This window comes from Oryza brachyantha, chromosome 2, assembly GCF_000231095.2.
Source record: "Oryza brachyantha chromosome 2, ObraRS2, whole genome shotgun sequence".
NCBI classification, from domain to species: domain Eukaryota; kingdom Viridiplantae; phylum Streptophyta; class Magnoliopsida; order Poales; family Poaceae; genus Oryza; species Oryza brachyantha.
In genome coordinates this window covers 1,074,129-1,092,224 of record NC_023164.2, presented here as the reverse complement: position 1 = coordinate 1,092,224, position 18,096 = coordinate 1,074,129, and the positions used below count along the sequence as shown (strand labels likewise).

The window sequence follows — 18,096 nt, the reverse complement described above, 5'->3', positions numbered from 1 at the left end:
TCCCAGAAGGAAAACCCAAAATTCTTAGCAAAATTATTCAAATTTGAGTTCATCTAATTATTCATATTAAATTCTTCTTGTAAAATAAGAGGCGGATGAAAATGACTAAAATGAGACTATGAGAGAGACCCATATCGAAGGCGCTATTAAATGCGACCAACCAAAAACCCCCAAACCCCCGCACCGCACCGCACTCTCTCTCCCTCGCCGCCGCCGCCGCAACCGCCGGTGAGGCGCGCCGACGCGGGGATGGACGGCCTCGACGACGAGTGGGACGACGAGAAGTTCCTCGCCGAACTCTTCCGCGCCCAGGACGAGGCCGTCGCCTCCCGCAACCCTAACCCCACTCCCGCCGCTCCTCCTCCTCCCGACGACCCCATCTCCTACCTCCCGTCGCCCTCCACCACCTCCTCCTCCTCCTTCTCCGCGGCTCCGCTCTCCTACATCTCCCCCGCGCCCCATGCCTTCTCCGCCGCCGCCGCCGCCGCCCCCGCTTCAGTTCCAGTTCACTTCTCGCCTCCCCGCGAGCTCTCCCAGCACCCGATGGGGTTGGTACCCGACGTCGGCCTCCGCGGCTTCTCCCCTCCGCGCGAGCTCTCCCAGCGCCCGGCGGCGGAGGTGAGCGGCCGCGAGATCGTCGCGGTGTCGACCATCCCCGGTGCCGACCGATTCAGAGGCGGGGGCGGGGGCGGGGGCGTGCGGAGGGAGAGGGACGCCAGGGAGGCTGATCGGAGGGAGGTCGAGAGGCTCAAGGTGAGAGGGTTGCGATGGCGCATTCGTGCGTGTAAAGCATGTTCGTTTGGTTCCGCACTCACTTTTCTGTGCGCTCCTAATGATTCATCTTCGTACTTGCTTCTGCAGCGGGAGCTGAATCGTGTCTCGAAGCAAATTAATGACATGGTGCGTGTCTCGCTAGCTGGTTTTCGTGTGCTCTACTAATAAAGTTGTCGATGCACATGTTGCTTTGTTTGAAGCTTCTTTGGAATGAGGATCGGCCTAGTACATGTGGACTGGGATACTATCTGAACTTGGCTAAAATTTGAAGCTGTGATCAACAAGGGATGATTTTGTTTCAATTTTGATTGCAGAGAAACGAATGCAGTGAGCTGAAGAAAGACAGAACAAGGAAAGACCTTGAAATCAAGGCTAAAGAAGCAGAGATTCAAAGTTTGAGAAGGGCAAATGTGTAAGTGGTACACAACCGTTGTATTTAGTAACGCATGCTCTTGTCTCATCATGTTGCAGGATTGCTTATGGACTTAGCCATGCATATTATCTGAATGAGAATAATTTGAATTAAACTAATTTTATTTGATCTGTCCGTTGCTTGCTGTATTTGAGTGCATACTCAAGACCATTCATGTCAATTTTGTGTATTCAGGAGCTGTGCCAACAATGGTGTCGGCGGCATAGCTATGGATATTGATAATTCGAATCATGCCCCTGCAAATGGGACTTTGCATGCTGGGGGTTCTTGTTGGGCATCCACAAGGAGAGCAGACAAGTTAAATGACAAAAACAATGAGCTAAGCTGCCCTCAAGATGGTTCTTGTTTGAATCAAAAGAATCAAACAAACACATCCGAGGTCTTGGAGGTAGTTTATATTTTGCCTGCCTTCATTGCTTTCTACTATATGGTGCTAACATAATCCATTAGTGATAGATTCTGTTCTGATTGTTAGGAAAGTGTCCGCTTTGAATCAAAAGGCAGCAAGTGCAAGGAAATTAAGGCTATAGGGGTTCAGACAGATCTTCCAGGGAACAGCGAACATCTTGAGCACAAAAAAGTATTGATCGATCGCATCTCTAGCAATCTGTGTGCAGTGTGGGGCATGCCAACTATCATTTTGATGGGGAGGAGTCTGATATCAAAGATTCTGGTTTCCTGCTCAGAAGAAATTTTGACGCTTGTCCAGTCTATGGGGTTGCTTGACAAGTGTGAAACCTCTTCTGAAGTGAGCATTTCAGTCAGAAATGCTATTTCCGAAGTATATGATATCATCATCAAGGTAATAGATATGTCAAAGGTGTTTTTTTTTGTGCTTTTCCTCTACTTCGACTTGCATTGACTGTTTATTCAGTAGAATTTGAACTTCTAATCATCAATACCAAAAACCAAAATATATTCTTTTTTTTTTCTATTCATCTTCTCTGTAGTCTACACTAGAAGTGTAATAAGTAAGGCTTTTGTTCATCAAAAGGATTTCGACGCACCATTTGAATAGGGGACAATGCATCCATCCCCATTTATACTGTAATTTGAGTGCTATCTACTTTACTTTTAGTTTATCATTCCATGTTACTCTATTTCATTTGAATTAATATCTTACATTGTCAAATTATCTGTTTCATTCCTGCAGATGAATAGTGATACAATACCTATACAAACTCTTCTCGAAGCATTGCTAAATTTGGCTGCTGTTGGTAATGTATGAACCTATTATCGAATCTCGTGTACATGCTTCTTTTGTCACTTACTTTACATTACCATGTGTACTTCCCCACTAGCTCTAGAAAAAAAAAGATGTAACATTCGATACAGCCTAATGTTAGTTCTTCCTACAATGTGAGTATCAATTTTAAACCAAGAAGTTCTATCATTTATTAGTGGAAATATCTAGCCAGCTGAGAACCAGCAGGAATTAGCAATTGTCTTGTTCTGAGACAGTACATAGTGACAATAGTTTATTGCATGCAAGATGCATGGCTTTAGGTTGAGCTTGTTAGGCATAGATTTACTACTAAGTTGAAGTTAATTTTAAAGCGTGATCCCTTTGGATTGTTTTTCTGTACAATGTTGTCTGTGGATTGTGGAGGCTGAATCGAACCAGTCATTTTCCAGTTCTTAATCCTTAGACGCAATTATTGTTTTTGCCTTATCTTTTTTTTTTTAACAGGCTGCTGTTGTTGGTAGAGCCCTGCGAATGTTGCATAGTATCTTGCTGCACTTGCTGAATAACAGAACCATGTTTAACCAGAGGTATGCTTTACTGCTACATTGAATATAGTTCTAGTTATCGTTGAAGTATTTTTCACAATTGGTTTCATCACTGAACTAAAAAGGTGACCAGTCAACCTTATCTTATAGAACAGCAGCTTCTATTGAATTAGATACCTTATCAATGTTTGCTTCTCTAACTTAGCCCTCCCTTCAGTTTTGTAACCCTTGTGTAGTTGCGTTGCACGGTTTTAAATTCACCTTTGGCCATAAACTCTATTGAAAAATGCTATTTTTCATCCGGAATTCATGACCATAGGAAAGTACATTTAAATACAAATCTGGTAGTATCACCTTGGTGTCACTAAATCTATATATAGTTAGCCTAATTGTTGTCACTTGCAAAGTTTGATTCTCGAAATACATATGCCTTACAAACTTGATAGTTGTTAAGTGACCAGCATTCATGGGCTGCTATCTTCATCAATCATGCATAGTAGAAACAAAGTGGTATCATCCTGAGAAATTAATAGATATTGATCTAACTCTGATTTGTCTTCCTTTTCTGTTTCAGCACTTTTGCTATTTTCTAAGAGAATTGGGTGGGGTGGGTTATATTTTGTAGATGCCTTGTATTCAATCACAGTATTTGGCATAGGGAGGAATAAAACAAGAATATGAGTCTTTTTTTGCTTGTTTATAATGATAGGTTCTCATGCTTATGAACTTTAATACGATTTTCCTCAGTGTAACATCAGGAACAATGTTTATATTGAGCCATGTGTTAGCAATACTGCTCACATGGCGCGGAACAGTCACAAAGATAGCTCTGCTTCACTGAATACCCCTGATGCAGCTAATCTATCAAGAAGCCATGATGGGCTTCACATCGGAAACATGCAACTTCCTTTTACATTCTGGGCATCACTCTTTACTGCAATGTTACAAATTGGGGATAGGCATTCAGAGGAGAATATTCGTGTTGATGCATTATCTATAATGATTCTCATTGCAAGGACTAGTGATCCCAAAGTGGAGAGGGAAAAGTAAGCAAGCTCATGGTTACTATTTCTTTTCTTTAATTGTTTACAATGCTTTATGCTAATGATGTTATGCTGCTACTTTCAGATTTGGATTTACTTCTGTAATAGAAAAATTGCATCAGCTGTTGCAGAAGGAAAATGGATTGCTTGTAAAGAAGCATTCTGTGGATCTACTTTTCTTGCTTTTGAACTGTAAGTTGATGGGCTTATACTCAATAGTAGTCTTAGAAATGAATATCTCAAGAATTTTTATGGGTAAATGAATGCCTCTGTAGATTGCCTGTTGTGCTGACTCCTTTGTTTCCATGGTTCCTTTTTTATTATGGTGAAATTAAAGCTTGCCCATTTCTTGCAAAACAATTTGATTCTATTCCTATTGACTATCATCCACCGGCAACTCAAATGTTTAAGGTAGCGCAAGCGTCCAATTCGAGGAAATGCTATCAACGAGTAGTTTTATGAAATACCATCGTACAAACGACTTTGTCCAAAAAACTTCACTGCCGCCCTCCGTTAAGTGTTGTAGGATGAACAGTGCATTTAATGGTGTGAGATGGACGGAACCCTAATGGTGATGGCATTTTTTAGACAAAATTATTTGTACGATGTCATTTCATGGAACTCACACTCGTTGAGGACATTTCTTGGATTTGAGCATTTGTCAATGATATTTCTTAGATTTTCTCGCATATTAAATGCATGCAAAATGCAAAAAGGTGATATGGACCCTTGGCACCTTCGCAAACTTAATTCTGCCCTTTTGCAAAACCTTGCTACTAGCTTGGCCAGGGTTTCATTAGTATATTAAGTCTGTAAATGAGTTTAAAAATGTGGTCCAAGAGGTGAAACATTATTTTTTTTCAAATCTATTCTTATTCCAATACTGGATGTTTTGGGTCGTAAACCATATTTATTTTCCATTTTCAAGATAAACCCTTTACCTTTCTGTTTCTTTGTTCTTTCTCAAATCTCTATACCAATATCTGGATTTCCTGCTGCTGTTAGGCCCAGCAACATTGAAGTTGCTATGCAATGGAGGTAAAGATAACCCTGAACAGACTGAAGCTATAGGATGTGAAACTGATAGGTCACAACAAGCTATAAGCTTGATTTTTATGGACCTATCTGAATGCTTGAGTTGCAAGGCAACAAGTTCTCAGGTATGTTACTACTGTTTTTAGTTATCCAGACCATATATTTTTCATTTGGATGTTTATCTTGAAGAGTAACTTCACATTATTAAGAACATATACTGCATGGATTGAACATAGTTATATTGACATTCTTGAAAATAGTTGTTGCGTGGTATTTCTTAAATGGTTTAAAGCTGGGCTGCTATAGAAAATATAATTATAGAAATTGTTACATTTTACTTCCAACTTTGGGCAATTAAGAAAGCTACTATTTTCAGGAGATCAAACTTTGTCGGGTAGTTGTCACTCTGTTAGCATATATAGCTTCCAGTGGCAAATCTGGGTATGAAGTGCTTCTAGGTCCAGTTACTGCCCGTGGTGCCAGTTTCCTGGAGTTGATCACGGAAGTCCTTGCATCACAGATGGAATATGACACGGCCTGTTCAAATGGAGCACATGAACTATTGAAAGAAAGGTGATTTTGAACTTCTCATCTTAAACTGCAATTTCAGTCTGTTACTTTTTAGCATGTAAGTGGAGATAGTAGCACATACAGATAGCAACAGTATTGCACCATGTTGTGAAGTGTGACTGCTTGGTAATTTCTATTTACCGCTTATCTTAAATTACCGCCAGATAACTACATATATATGTAAACATAAAATAAAAAACATACAGAAATGAAATCATGAACCTTGGCTTAGAGTTGTCCGTGCTCCATTAATTTTAACTGATACACAGATGCTTTTCTGTAGGTACTTGCTAATGAGAGAGGTGCTGATCCTTCTAAACCGATTAGCTTCACATGCTAATTTTGCAAAGCCAACACTGGAAGTGCTCACGAGCAGTAAGCTCTGTGCAACCTTGACAATTGATGTCGCAAATCGGTTGCCAGAAAGGAGCAAATACCCGTTGAGACACCTTGGTGAGATAAACATCCAGATGGCAAACGATCTTGCTGAACTAGCCCAAAAATTCCGCACGCGAGTACACAGTTTCCTGGAAGAGCAACATTCAACAGTTGACCATTCCAATCCAAGTGCTTTGCACAAGAGCTTACAACTTCCAGGATGAGCAAAATCCCTCCCAATTTAGCTAGCTGGGTGCGATGACGGCTACGACAGCTTGGGGGCTTATTTCTCTAGCTAGTAGAGAATTTTGGAATCCTTGTATATTATTGCCCCTTTTTGGGTGTTTGTTTGTACTAACAGGCAGGGCCTTTCCTTGGTTTTGATTGGCTTGGCTGGGGCGAGTAGATAGGTTTTAGCTGGTGGTGTACAGAATCAAAGGCTACGGCAGATTGGTTTTGATTGGCTTTCTCGCCATTTTGGGGAAATGTAATTCTACGCAAAGAGAAGGAAATGTACAATCAGATAGCAGCATAGGCTACTGCAGCTTCTATTGCTGATGAAAAGTTGTCTACAATCGAATTAGTAATCACATCATCAGTTTGCTAGACGGCCAAAGCTACTGAATTTTGTAAGTAGCAAGTCCGTGAGCTTATTTTAAATCATCAAGGAAAGCACTTTATATTATACATGTTTAAAGTGAGAATTTTTGTTTAATTTTTAACTCAAATGTTAGGTACATTGTGAGAAGATCCTTACATGACATGTAAATATGAGGTAAACCAGTCGGGATAAAGATTATCAATGGAACTGCAAGTAACTGGAATAGACGTTTAGTGTCAACAATTTGCCACGTCGGATTCTGAACTGGCACCGAAAGATACTTTACTGAATTCATCTAATACAAATGGCCAATCTGCTATTAGAATCATGAGCTAAAACAATTAGATGCTACATGTGATATAATAACTCTCAAGGCGCATCATTTGGCTGAGTATCAGAATCCTGTTGCTTCTGGTAGCTGCCGTTGGTGTCGTTCTGCTCATTCATCAGGTATTGAATCACTGTTTCCCCCTAATTTTTCCTGTAATTATTAAATCACAAATGAAGCAAACAATAATGCATATGAGCACAAAAGATTAAAACTATCTGAAATAAAGAGAAGTCGCGATAACACTAAATTCGTTGAGGTGTTGCAACTTGCAAGTTAACATGAACCAACACTCCCAACAATACAACAGTTCGCTTGCGGAAATTCATAACTGGATACCAGTTTCCATGGAACCAACCAACAAAGATAAACGGCAAGTTAATAGAAAGAAAATAAATACTCCCTCCGTTTTATATTGTAAGACTCTCTGGGTTTATCTAGATTTATCCATGTACCAACGTATGTATCTAGATTCATGGCACAAAATGTGGAACGGAGAAAATACTTTGGAAATGCATATGCTAAACACCTTGAGTGAGGCATTATGTGAAAGTAGTGCCTCGTACTCCTTTTTGATCCGTTCAAGCTCGGCCCTAAGAGAAGAGTTTTCTGCCCTTAAAGTGTCAGCGCGTTGAGAAAGCTCTTCACACTCAGCCTGGAACAAAATATTTCGAAGATTCAAAAGGACTATCCTGATATTCTGAAGAAAATAATGAATCCACTGTGCGGGAACATCATACCTGCTTGCGCAGCCGAGACCTCCGTGCTGATTCCCGGTTAGACTGCTTCCTTTTCTGCTTCTTTAGTTCCCTTTCATCCTGAATATTGCCAGTGTGTAATAAAAATATATACAATAACCAACATCAATTACATTCATTTATACGCAAGAGCAAAAAAATAAAAATAGGCCAAACACTTGTCTAAGGACTTATGGCCAGAGTAGAGTCAGCTTTCTTTTGCTTTGTGGATTAGTCTATTCTACAGAACCAAGGATTTTACTCAAATTTTATCCATAAAATATGGCAAACACTTGTCAAAGGACTTATACCCATTGCTCCCCTCGAACTGAACCAGACGGTGATTTGCCATGCATTGCAGGAACAGGTGAAGAACCAGCAGCACCCCAGTACTCCATTCCTATGTTCAAGTTTGTTGTGGGAGCAACTCCCCCAATCACTACACCTGTTTGAGTTGGAGCCATTGACATGTTCTGATTTAACATTCCTTGTGATGCTGAATGTGACATGCCATTCTGAGAACTACCTACATGATCAAATGCATACTTGATCTCACACAAGGAAATATGCAAGTCTATCGGTCAGAAAACCATAAATGGGTCCTCAAGTGAATACCATCTTCCTTTACATCATTTTCCTTTGAATGTGAATCCTGGAGCAACAAAAAATAGGGGCGATGAGCATCTTCCAGGGTGAATGGTTTATCTTACTACCTAAAGATTGTAACAGAGAAGCTATTTGATATGAAAATTTATACAGAGATCAATCTCACATTCTGAGAGTTGGCATCACTTCCTTCACTTTCACTCTCACTTCCACTCTCACTGCATGTTGAAATTACCAGAGATTAGGTTTTTTTGGAACTAAAGAAACTCGTAAGTTAGCCCTCAAAAAAGAGAATAAAACCTGTGGGAGGTAATCCCATTGGCAGATGGACCGGATGTTCTGCCATCATTTTTCCCTGAAATTATGATCAGAAGAATATGTGTAATTCCTTGCGCAAATAACCTTGATATTGACCTTAGAGAAGACTTACCATTAATTTCTGAAGCACCTGGTGCAACTCCCTGAAAGAAGCATGTCAGGATTGCATGAACTGATGATCACCAAACGATTTAAAAATAAGTTGATTACTTACAGCAGTTTCGACATTCCCATTAGTCGGCATAGGGTAGTGATTAAATGGATGCACACCCTACCAAATTAGTTAATCATTCAAACAAGCATGTCAATAAAACTTGATACAATGGGCTCAAGTGTGAAGAGAACATTATCGATTACAACTGTCAGGTAGAAAATGCATACAGGAGTAGAGGGATGGGCATATACAGTTCCTGGAGGATACATCATATATGGTGGTGGTGGTGTCCCGTAAGGTGGCACCATGGGCTGAAATTAAAGGGACAATATTTTGAATTGAGGTACAAAAGAAAATGGTTATATACAGCACACAAATATACTATTAACGAAAGCAATTCTCAAACAGTGCCTAACTTTTATGGCCTTTTTTACCAATGGCAGGATGTTTGCATTGCCCTCTAGTACCAGATTTAACAATAGAACCATAATCTACATGCTGCAAAGTGGTTAATTCTGCTTGTCTTGGAGAGATGAAACCATCGAGATTTTGATGTTACCTATACGACTGTCTAGTGAGTACTAAAGGAAACAAAGATAATATTTAGCAACACATTTGGTTGTGTTTCTCCAATTTAACCCAGCACTCTGTCCTAATCCAGATGATTCCTACATCAGTAAGTCGGACCTAGATTCCAGGTAGCACAAAGATTTGCCCTTTTCTTCTGTAAGTTTAATAGATACAAGAGAAAAAAAAGCACCAACAAAGTTTCAAGATATAAAGGCTACCTGAGCTCCCCACATGTAGGGATGAGCCTGGGCAGTTGCAGCAACAGGAGGTGGAAAGAACCCATGCGGTGGAATTGCCGAGTAGGCCTTTCATGGTTAAACAAAAGATAAAAAGCAATGTAAGTCATTAAAATAGAACTGGAGTCCAGTAGAAGAAAACTAAGTCCATGTTAATAAGTTAAGATGCAATAACCTGAAAACCAGGCCATTCAGGGTAAACTGGAGCTGTAGTGCCAGATGTAGTGGCTGGAGACTGCTCCTGATAATGGGCAAGCGAGAAACCATAAAAAAGGTAAACAAAATATAAATGGCTGTGGAAAGAAATAGGATACAAGTGTTCTGTACTTGTATTGTGTAGTAAATATATCCGTTGTGTCAACAGAAGCATACTAGTCTATGCAAAGAAAAGTATAGAACAGAAACCATAACATCTTGATATAATACAGTGCAAGTCATCTGCATAAACAGAACATGCACATCCGTTCCAATTCATGCCTATAATAGATGTTTGACACTTATCTCAATTTGACAGCAACACAGCACTGTTCTCGAAACAAATCACATCATGTATCATGAGGCTATTGATAAATTCCAATTATATGGAGAAACATGAGGGAGAAGGAGCACTAGAAAATGAAAAATAATCAAGCTTATTGTCTTCAGCAAAAATAAAGTACATTTGAAAAGAATCAAATGATCAAGTACCGGTTCCGATGCCTTTGTTGCCTTGGACGGCGTGCCAGGATCATTAGTGCCCATCAGATTCGCCAACAAATGCTTCTGGGCAGCCAAATTCGAGCACTCATTCCATTCTAACCCGGATGTACTGATAAATTAGGCTAGCCAAAAGGCCACCTGGTAGGGGGGAAAAAATCAATCCTTTGAACAGCAACAAATAAAGTGAAAAAAAAAAAGAGAACTTGACAGATTTTGCAACGACAAATCTCACTTCTCTCTGCCTCTCTCGATCCGGTGTTGTCTAAGCTGCACACTAATCCAAATTCCCACTAAATTTTAAGGAACACCAAATGCATTATGCACCAAATCAAGTGTGCAATTCACCGAATTCTGTGCACCCTTCATCGATGCGGGGATACAGAATCGTAGCTTGATTACCCGTCGGGCATCAGGTTACGAACCCAAACCCACATGGCGAGGCTAATCCTAATCGGAGGAGAAACCGGAACCACGCAAACGCAAGCACAATGCAAGCAGTCCAGCGCAAACACATCACACGGTTCACCCTCACCGGCCTTGCTCCAGCAACCCCGAACGGACAGGAGCAGCTCGCTCCGCCGGAGAGGAAGCCAAGCCCGCGCCGTCGAGGTCGAGCAGAACAACAGCAGCACGCACGCACGGTGGCGGGCGCCCGCTCTCGTCCCCGGGGCTGGCAGCAAATGCAGCGCCCCCACGCGGCGGCGGGCCTACGCCGGCGAGCGGATTGGGGAGGGGCGGCGAGGAGGAAGCGGAGGCGGAGGTGGATTGGGAGGAAGGAATCGAGGAGGAAGAAGAGATGGAGCTAGGCGTAGGCGTCGCGGGGCGTGGACAGCGTCCACGGCGGAGGAGCCTGGGGTCACTTCCAGGTGGGCCCCAGGGGGCTCGTGGGCCTGGTCCATGGTGGACGTCTCGTGAGCCGAAGTAGATGAGATGAGATGAGATGGATGGATAGGATGGCCCACCTGGGCTGGGATCGACGCTGCAACAACCGTCGCCGCCGTCCTGGGATATTCCTGGCCATAGCTTTTTTTTTCCCTATTAATTAATTAAACATTATTAATCCAATCATTTGAGATCATAACATCTTCTTCCAATTAATTGTTCTTAATATAAACTCCAGTAAAAATTGTACTTTCTCAAACAATTTGCTACATGCCCTATTATTTTGTCCTACCGCACATATGAAGTTGCTAAAACTTTAGTTCCGGTACTTAATTTTGGAATGTTCTGTAATGTATCCTAGTTTACTTTTAAGTATTCTTTAAAGTCACTTTCAAGTAGATATAAAAATTTTAACCACAAGTTACCACTAATATACTGTTGGGTGTGTGCTATCGTATTGTGATGAATAAAAGTTGTCACAAGTTACCACTAATATACTGTTGGTGTGTGCTATCGTATTGTGATGAATAAAAGTTGCCCGGTTATATTTATGGCATACTGATTATGCCAATAATATAATATATTTTATGTACCTATATTTTTTAAAAAAATAAAGATAAACAGTTGAAGTTAAACTTGAATAGTACCGGTGTCACTTAGTGTCAATTATATTCAAGAAAGAGTAAGATGGTACGTTCAACAAGTTTCTTGTACCATGGAGAATTGTTTGGGAAATTTATGTCAAATTTCTTATTCCTTTTCTTCTTTAATCAACAGGTATCTGTAAAAATTCTAGAGATGAATGAAAAACAAAAGACACATTACAACCATCAATCTGTTACTTCGTGTAATGCAGAATAGCTTGATCAAAGATTCAGTGGCTCTATTTGCAAATACACATTCCCTTTCTACTGTTCTAGCAGTAGCTTGTTTACTCCTGTCATTGTTCAGTCCAACAATGTACAAGTACTACTAGTGGTACAAAGGAACCAAACCAGGCATCCCAAAACACTTGAAATTTAAGAATGATGCATTAACCATGAACTCCACAGATACACTAATGTAGGCTCCAAGGTAAATTTGCACCTCAAATTCTTGTGATCCTTTGGCCTAAAGGAGTAATCGACAGTTCTTGAGGCAACGGCACACTCAAGCTCACAAGACAGTCACACCCAACGCAGTCGCCCTTGGTACTCCAAGGAATGACGGATATCGCCATCCATGACGGATATTTGCTTTCTCATTGCTAGAGCAGCTGGTTTTGTATTATATTTCACTTGAAACCTTCCAGCTGGAGCTACATCATTGTTGATCGAGTTTTCTGGAACAACTTCATCCAAGAACTCATCTGCGACATCACCATCTTCATCAATCCTTAGCTTCCTTGTATACCACCTAAAACCCTAGACGAATAAAAACAGAGCCAATGATTAATATGATAAGAGGGATGGAAGCAGCGAATCACAGGAAGTTGACAGCATTGAAGAGAACTCATACTTAATTCAAACATATAAAAGAAAATTTCAACGTGTTGAAAGCGCACACACACACAAAAGACAAGACCCATCATCTTCGCATGCCAATCCACGAACTAAAAGGAGTGCCATTCCACATTGTTCTACTACAGAAAAAGCTGATATGATGGCCATGTGCTTTAAGGGTAGCCATCTAGCACCATAATTGTCAGCATGAAATATCCTAGGATGATATAATAAAAAATGCTAAATGCATTACACCCACTCATATTTTTAATCCCCCCACACTAAAAACTTTATTTAATTTTGTAACAAAATGAAAGGAGGAATAGGCACCATATAATATCAGTATAACACCATGCTCTAAGTGTAGGAATATCAACAACACTAGCTAGATGCCCTCATAGTGTCTACTATGTAACAATAAAATCATGTAAGGTAAAGTCGATGATAATTTTCGTACAGTTGGGGGCTAGGGGCTATTATGCATCAATATCTAAAGATTCCAGAGAATGATAGATTTGGTTATCTATTATGCATGAACGGTATCTTCCAATTCATGCCATTGAACATAACAGCCTTACATATACTGCAGCCCAAATCGAGGGTCTGACCTGGGCAGTTCCCAGATTAGATAAAATAAATATGACCTTTAAAACAACAATGCAAATGATTCTCCCAGTTGAATCGTATTCATTATTTTTTTTGGAGGCAGGCAAAATCTTATTCATTGTTTTGCATGGCCATATAATGCAAGCATGTCATAACTTGTATCTGTAGAAGTTCACAACAACAGAAATAACAACCAGAATTGTGAAAGACTCCACTTGCAAAAGACAGTGCTAGGTGTAAAACTCATGGTTTAACAAGAATGCCTGAGAGTATCTGGTATCCAAATTCCAAAACCATAGCACATTAAATAACTTGCACAATTAAAATTTCTCTCATATTTGAAGAGCAGATCACAAAAACAATTATCATGCTAGCAGCAAACCCACCATATCAAAACAAGTAGTTAATGATGAAATGCGCAAATGGACAATTCAGACGTAACATGATTAGCTCGAAGAGAAGTGTATACACCATGTCCGAAGTAACCATTAGTGTAATATAGTGCAAGATATGTTATGTCAATAAAATGAATTTGTAGGCCAAAGATATAGTGAATGCACTCTAATTTTCTGAACAGTTAATGTAGTAGCAGAAGCCCAAGTCGAAATCTTCTATCATCTGTAACAAAAAAAGGTGATTCACATTGCTTACGTCTTAAATTAGGTGAGCTCCTCTACTTAAATTCATCCAAGAAAATCTGCGTCCTGCCTTTCTTCCCCCCCCCCCCCCCCCCCCCCCCACAAACTATAAATGTTAAGGTATGAGTACACGAATGAAAGCTAGCACTCTCTAGTTATCTATTGCACCTTCCTTGATATAGCAAGAGACCCTAATAAAACGCACCATTGTGCTAATCAATTCAATATGGTGTGTCTAATAAATCACAAAACAAGTATTATCTCCGTTCCACGTTATAAGATTTTCTAGCCTTGCCTAGATTCACATGTATGCTAATAAATCTGGATACGTAGGCAAACTCAGAAAGTCTTAGAATATGGAACGGAAGTAGTAGAGTCTTTTGGTGCAGGACTAATCTTATGTTCACGAATGTTAAAAAAGTAAGGTAGAACTATCTAGTTGAATGACAAGAAGTTCACTGGAGCCCCAAAATAGCTACTGCTAGCTAAATGGTCGCGCATACATTTCAGCAAGCAAATTACCACAAGCAGCATCATCGATAACCCCAACCTCCCAGATCGTGCTAACTCCGTCAGGTACATGAACAGCGAGATTGCCACAACCACGCGCCCACCGATTACCTGGACGCCGCCTTCGCCCTGGGGGCAGGGCACGAGCACCGGCCCGGGCCCCGGCCGCTCGACGGGGACGGGCACCTGGACGCTGAACCCCCGCCTCTGCACGTTCCCGGCAGCCGCCGCGGCCGCCGCGACCTTATCCGGCGGGACTTCGGCGGCGGAGGCGGAGTCCCCCGCGGCGCCGGCGCCGTCGTGGTGGGGGTGGTGGTGGTCGGCGTCGTCCCTGGAGATGCCGAAGATGCCGGCGATCCGGCGGAGGAAACCCATCGGCGAGGCGACGGCGGCGAGGAGGGCGAGGGGGAGTTGATCCGACGGCGGAGGGGTAGATTAGTAGATGTGATGTCAATGGCCGACGCAACTCTCTGTGGGCTCATCTTTGCTTCTACTTTTGGGCTTTACTGCGATTGCATTTCTTTTTTTTTTTAACTTACAAGTACCTCACGTTTTACAGAACTGCGATTATTTCGTCAAAAGTCAAAACTATTGCTCCCTCTGTTTTGCCGTGTAAAAGAATTATCTCCTTATGCTAATTATTCTAGATACATATTGATCGGTCGATAATTTTATTTAATATCAAAAAAATTTATAATATAAGACAAATGAAATACTCTGTATAATATCAAACAGATGAAGGAGTTTGTTATAACTAAAGCAGATTTATAATTTTATAATAGTTAGTTAGATTGTTTGTACTACTATTAATGAAGTATTATAAAAATTGGAAAAAAAACATGGCATCTCCCGTCACAAAAGAACTCAGTCTAACTATCTTGTTTTTTTAACTTTCGGTGAAAACATCACCAGATATTTATATATTTTGGAAGGAACGAGTAAGTGGATGGTTGCATCTCTTTGTCGAGAGATTAGTAGATAATTGCGGGCATGATGGGGCAACCGGTAAGGTTAGGTTAGCTTGCCTTTCCTTCATCACCACGTGGCCATGTGCGAACCATTTAATTAATCAATACTCCCTCTTTCGTATCATTGTTTTATAAGATGTTGACTTTTGTTTATAATGTTTGGTCATTTATATTATTTAAAAAATTATAGAAATATCATTTATTTTGCTTATGACTTATTTTATTATCAAAAGAACTTTAAACATGACTTATTATTTCTTATATTTGTACTAATTTTTTTATAAAACGAATGGTTAAACGTTATAAAAAAAATCAAACATCTTACGTTATAATTACATTATGTAACGGAGGTAACGGAGGTAGTAGCTACATATCCTAGAAAAAAGGATAAAAATTAAAAGAAATAAGAGAGGTACACACAATGGCTACGTGGAGAGAGCATGTTTTGGAGTTTTACGCTGAGTTCATTTACCTATATTACGTGTGATGTGATCTTAATGAATCGCCTTAGAAACTAGTAACATGATATCTAATGTTACCTCCAAACCGCTGACATTATGAATCATTGATAGGGTCTCATCTTTTTGGTTTTATTATGTTTATCGGTTGAAATTCAATTTTTCAACCTTAAATCTACAATTGATTTTAGGGTATTTAAATTCTATTTTATTTTTAGTTTCTATTTTACATAATCACACACATATATATATATAAAACTTATTCATAAATTATATTTTTGTGTGTAAATATGTTGTTTAACTTTTGTTTCTACGAAAAAGCTAAAAGATGAGGCCGCAGGAATTCCGCTTACTCTAAACATTTAGTTTCGTTGTTCTCTCTCAAGAAAAAAAACGGTGAAATAGGACAACGAGACGATTAATGATTTTTAAAATGTGAAATAGCAGAACGCTGTTTCCAAGTAGAGGAGACCGCTGACATATATGACATATAAATACAAGCTAACAGCGATTAAAAATCAGAAAAGGAAGAAAAGAGTCTTGCTGACGTGGTAGACTCTGCTCTGATGCTCTCCCACACGTGGGCCACATTGGGCTGGGCCTGACTAACAGTTAGCTCAGAGCCTCCTCCATGCTTGGGACTGGTGGCACCGGTGGAGGAAACCTAGCTTGGAGTGGTCAAATCCTATAGGTAATTTTTGTCATTGTGCCTTTGAAATAACTTATTAAAACTTTTAAAATCTCATTAAATTTTACTTAAGACATGTAGATTTTGGAGAAAGGTTACTGAAAGAGCACCAACCTTCTTAAAAAACTTCATTTGAGTATCTCTCTCATGTCTTATTCCTATTCTTTTCCCTACAGCATGTCTATCCAAAGTCATTCTCGTATTTTTGCGTACGTTTTTTTATCATTTGCTTTACATATGCTTTTTTATCCAAATTATGTAATTACTTATTACTGTGTTTGTACCATACGTCGTTCCAAATAGGGCCTACGTTGGCAATGCATAGACATCAAACTTTATGCTTATATTCCTGCACTTTAATTATGCCGCGTCACGAAATATCACATTTATTCCACCACCATACATGCTAATACTCCAATTTATTAGTACTTCGAGTATAGAATACATAGTATTTGTCTGGGGAACTTAAGATTTTGAAAAGCAGCTGACGATAACCTTCTCAGAATCTAAAAAAGCTTCTAGTTTATTTTCTAAATTTTATAACTCTAAATTCTCAGAAGCTAAGTACTGTTTGAGAAGGTTTCTGACTTCTAAAGATTCTGCGAAAAGCTACGACCGTCGAAAGCTCCCAAATAGGCCCATATACTGGAAGTGATATATTAATTAGGTAGGAGTAACTGTAATTAACAGCAGCAATTATGGTGGGTTTGGATGATTAGCTAGCAAGCTAGTTGGTGATTGGGATGAGCCTTCCACGAGGCTTCACGTCGCTGTCCTTGGGGATGGTGATGGTGAGCACGCCGTTGTCGAGCGAGGCGTGGACGCCGTCGGTGTTGGCGTTGGGCGGCAGCCGGACGGTGCGCACGAACCGCTCGGAGCTCCGCTCGACGCGGTGCCACCGGTCGCCCTTCTCGTCGGCGGCGCGGGCGCGCTGCCCGCTGATCTTGAGCACCTTCTCCTCCTCCACCTCCACCTTCACCTCCTCCTTCCGCACGCCGGGCAGGTCCGCCATGAACACGTGCTCCGTCGCCGTCTCCTTCCAGTCCATGCTCGCCGTCGAGAACGGCAGCGACGGCATGCCCAGCGCCGCCGCCGGCGCGAACGCCGTCAGCGAGATGGCCTCCATGAACGGCTCCATGATGTCCACGCTCACCGCCTCCACCTCGCCGCCGCCGGCGCGGCCTCCACCGCCACCACCGGCGCCGCCCTTCTGCTGCACGTTCTGCTTCCGGCCCAGCATGCTACTGATCATCGACATGGCAGCTTTAGCTAATTCAGCTTCAAGCTAGCTTGCTTAATTACCTAATTAATCAGGGCACTTAGCACTTGTTGAGCTAGCCAGCCAGCTTAGCCTGTCTATTTATAGATGCATACGTATACATGGGCACGCACATCAAGGGCATCTTGAGCTTTTCAGTGAGAAATGACCAAATTGTCCCGTGATAATAATACTAGCTACTACACCTTCGTCTCATAATAACTTTATTTTTTTTCGTATCCAACGTTTGACTATTTGTCTTATTTAAAAATTAGTGCAAAAATCAAAAAAAATAGTCACGTATAAATACTATTTATATTTTATCGTCTAGTAATAATAAAAATATTAATCGCAAAAAAATTTCAAATAAGACGAACGGTCAAACATTGTACAC

The 18,096-nt window shown here is 40.7% G+C and overlaps 4 protein-coding genes across 4 annotated transcripts; 1 reads left to right on the top strand and 3 right to left on the bottom strand.

Annotated features, from left to right (window-relative positions):
- The first annotated feature begins 167 nt into the window (after window positions 1–167).
- Window positions 168–6,704, top strand: LOC102718242 (protein SENSITIVE TO UV 2). The gene is made up of 12 exons (XM_015832957.2): window positions 168–753; window positions 862–900; window positions 1,089–1,186; window positions 1,382–1,595; window positions 1,683–2,009; window positions 2,361–2,429; window positions 2,898–2,980; window positions 3,697–3,984; window positions 4,067–4,173; window positions 4,987–5,141; window positions 5,393–5,589; window positions 5,870–6,704. The coding sequence occupies exons 1-12, from the start codon at window positions 250–252 to the stop codon at window positions 6,186–6,188; spliced, it is 2,400 nt and encodes a 799-aa protein (XP_015688443.2). The 5' UTR covers window positions 168–249; the 3' UTR covers window positions 6,189–6,704.
- A 63-nt stretch (window positions 6,705–6,767) lies between these two features.
- LOC102719173 (transcription factor HBP-1a-like) lies at window positions 6,768–10,954 on the bottom strand. The gene is made up of 14 exons (XM_015833849.2): window positions 10,746–10,954; window positions 10,202–10,351; window positions 9,690–9,755; window positions 9,497–9,583; window positions 8,936–9,019; window positions 8,769–8,825; window positions 8,667–8,697; window positions 8,537–8,591; window positions 8,403–8,454; window positions 8,246–8,282; window positions 7,942–8,156; window positions 7,634–7,711; window positions 7,423–7,548; window positions 6,768–7,046 (listed from the first exon to the last, which is right to left on the bottom strand). Exons 2-14 carry the CDS (start codon window positions 10,253–10,255, stop codon window positions 7,005–7,007), a joined length of 984 nt encoding a protein of 327 aa, XP_015689335.1. The 5' UTR covers window positions 10,256–10,351; window positions 10,746–10,954; the 3' UTR covers window positions 6,768–7,004.
- Window positions 10,955–11,916: 962 nt separating this feature from the next.
- Window positions 11,917–14,809, bottom strand: LOC102718896. The gene is made up of 2 exons (XM_015833497.2): window positions 14,442–14,809; window positions 11,917–12,498 (listed from the first exon to the last, which is right to left on the bottom strand). The coding sequence occupies exons 1-2, from the start codon at window positions 14,703–14,705 to the stop codon at window positions 12,262–12,264; spliced, it is 501 nt and encodes a 166-aa protein (XP_015688983.2). The 5' UTR covers window positions 14,706–14,809; the 3' UTR covers window positions 11,917–12,261.
- Window positions 14,810–16,804: 1,995 nt separating this feature from the next.
- LOC102718618 (18.9 kDa heat shock protein-like) lies at window positions 16,805–17,762 on the bottom strand. The gene has a single exon (XM_006646764.2). It carries the CDS (start codon window positions 17,700–17,702, stop codon window positions 17,172–17,174), a length of 531 nt encoding a protein of 176 aa, XP_006646827.1. The 5' UTR covers window positions 17,703–17,762; the 3' UTR covers window positions 16,805–17,171.
- Between the last annotated feature and the right edge of the window lie 334 nt (window positions 17,763–18,096).

What these genes read in the sequence shown, in the direction of transcription:
- LOC102718242 (XM_015832957.2), top strand. Translation starts at nt 250, where the DNA reads ATGGACGGCCTCGACGACGAGTGGGACGACGAGAAGTTCCTCGCCGAA. An exon ending in ATTTGGCTGCTGTTGGTAAT is followed by an intron (nt 2,430 to 2,897) that starts GTATGAACCTAT and finishes TTTTTTTAACAG; the next exon opens with GCTGCTGTTGTTGGTAGAGC. An exon ending in CATGAACTATTGAAAGAAAG is followed by an intron (nt 5,590 to 5,869) that starts GTGATTTTGAAC and finishes GCTTTTCTGTAG; the next exon opens with GTACTTGCTAATGAGAGAGG.
- LOC102719173 (XM_015833849.2), bottom strand. Translation starts at nt 10,255, where the DNA reads ATGGGCACTAATGATCCTGGCACGCCGTCCAAGGCAACAAAGGCATCG. An exon ending in CTGAATGGCCTGGTTTTCAG is followed by an intron (nt 9,584 to 9,689) that starts GTTATTGCATCT and finishes TAACCATGAAAG; the next exon opens with GCCTACTCGGCAATTCCACC. An exon ending in AGGTGCTTCAGAAATTAATG is followed by an intron (nt 8,592 to 8,666) that starts GTAAGTCTTCTC and finishes TCATAATTTCAG; the next exon opens with GGAAAAATGATGGCAGAACA.
- LOC102718896 (XM_015833497.2), bottom strand. Translation starts at nt 14,705, where the DNA reads ATGGGTTTCCTCCGCCGGATCGCCGGCATCTTCGGCATCTCCAGGGAC. An exon ending in AGGGCGAAGGCGGCGTCCAG is followed by an intron (nt 12,499 to 14,441) that starts GTAATCGGTGGG and finishes TTATTCGTCTAG; the next exon opens with GGTTTTAGGTGGTATACAAG.
- LOC102718618 (XM_006646764.2), bottom strand. Translation starts at nt 17,702, where the DNA reads ATGTCGATGATCAGTAGCATGCTGGGCCGGAAGCAGAACGTGCAGCAG.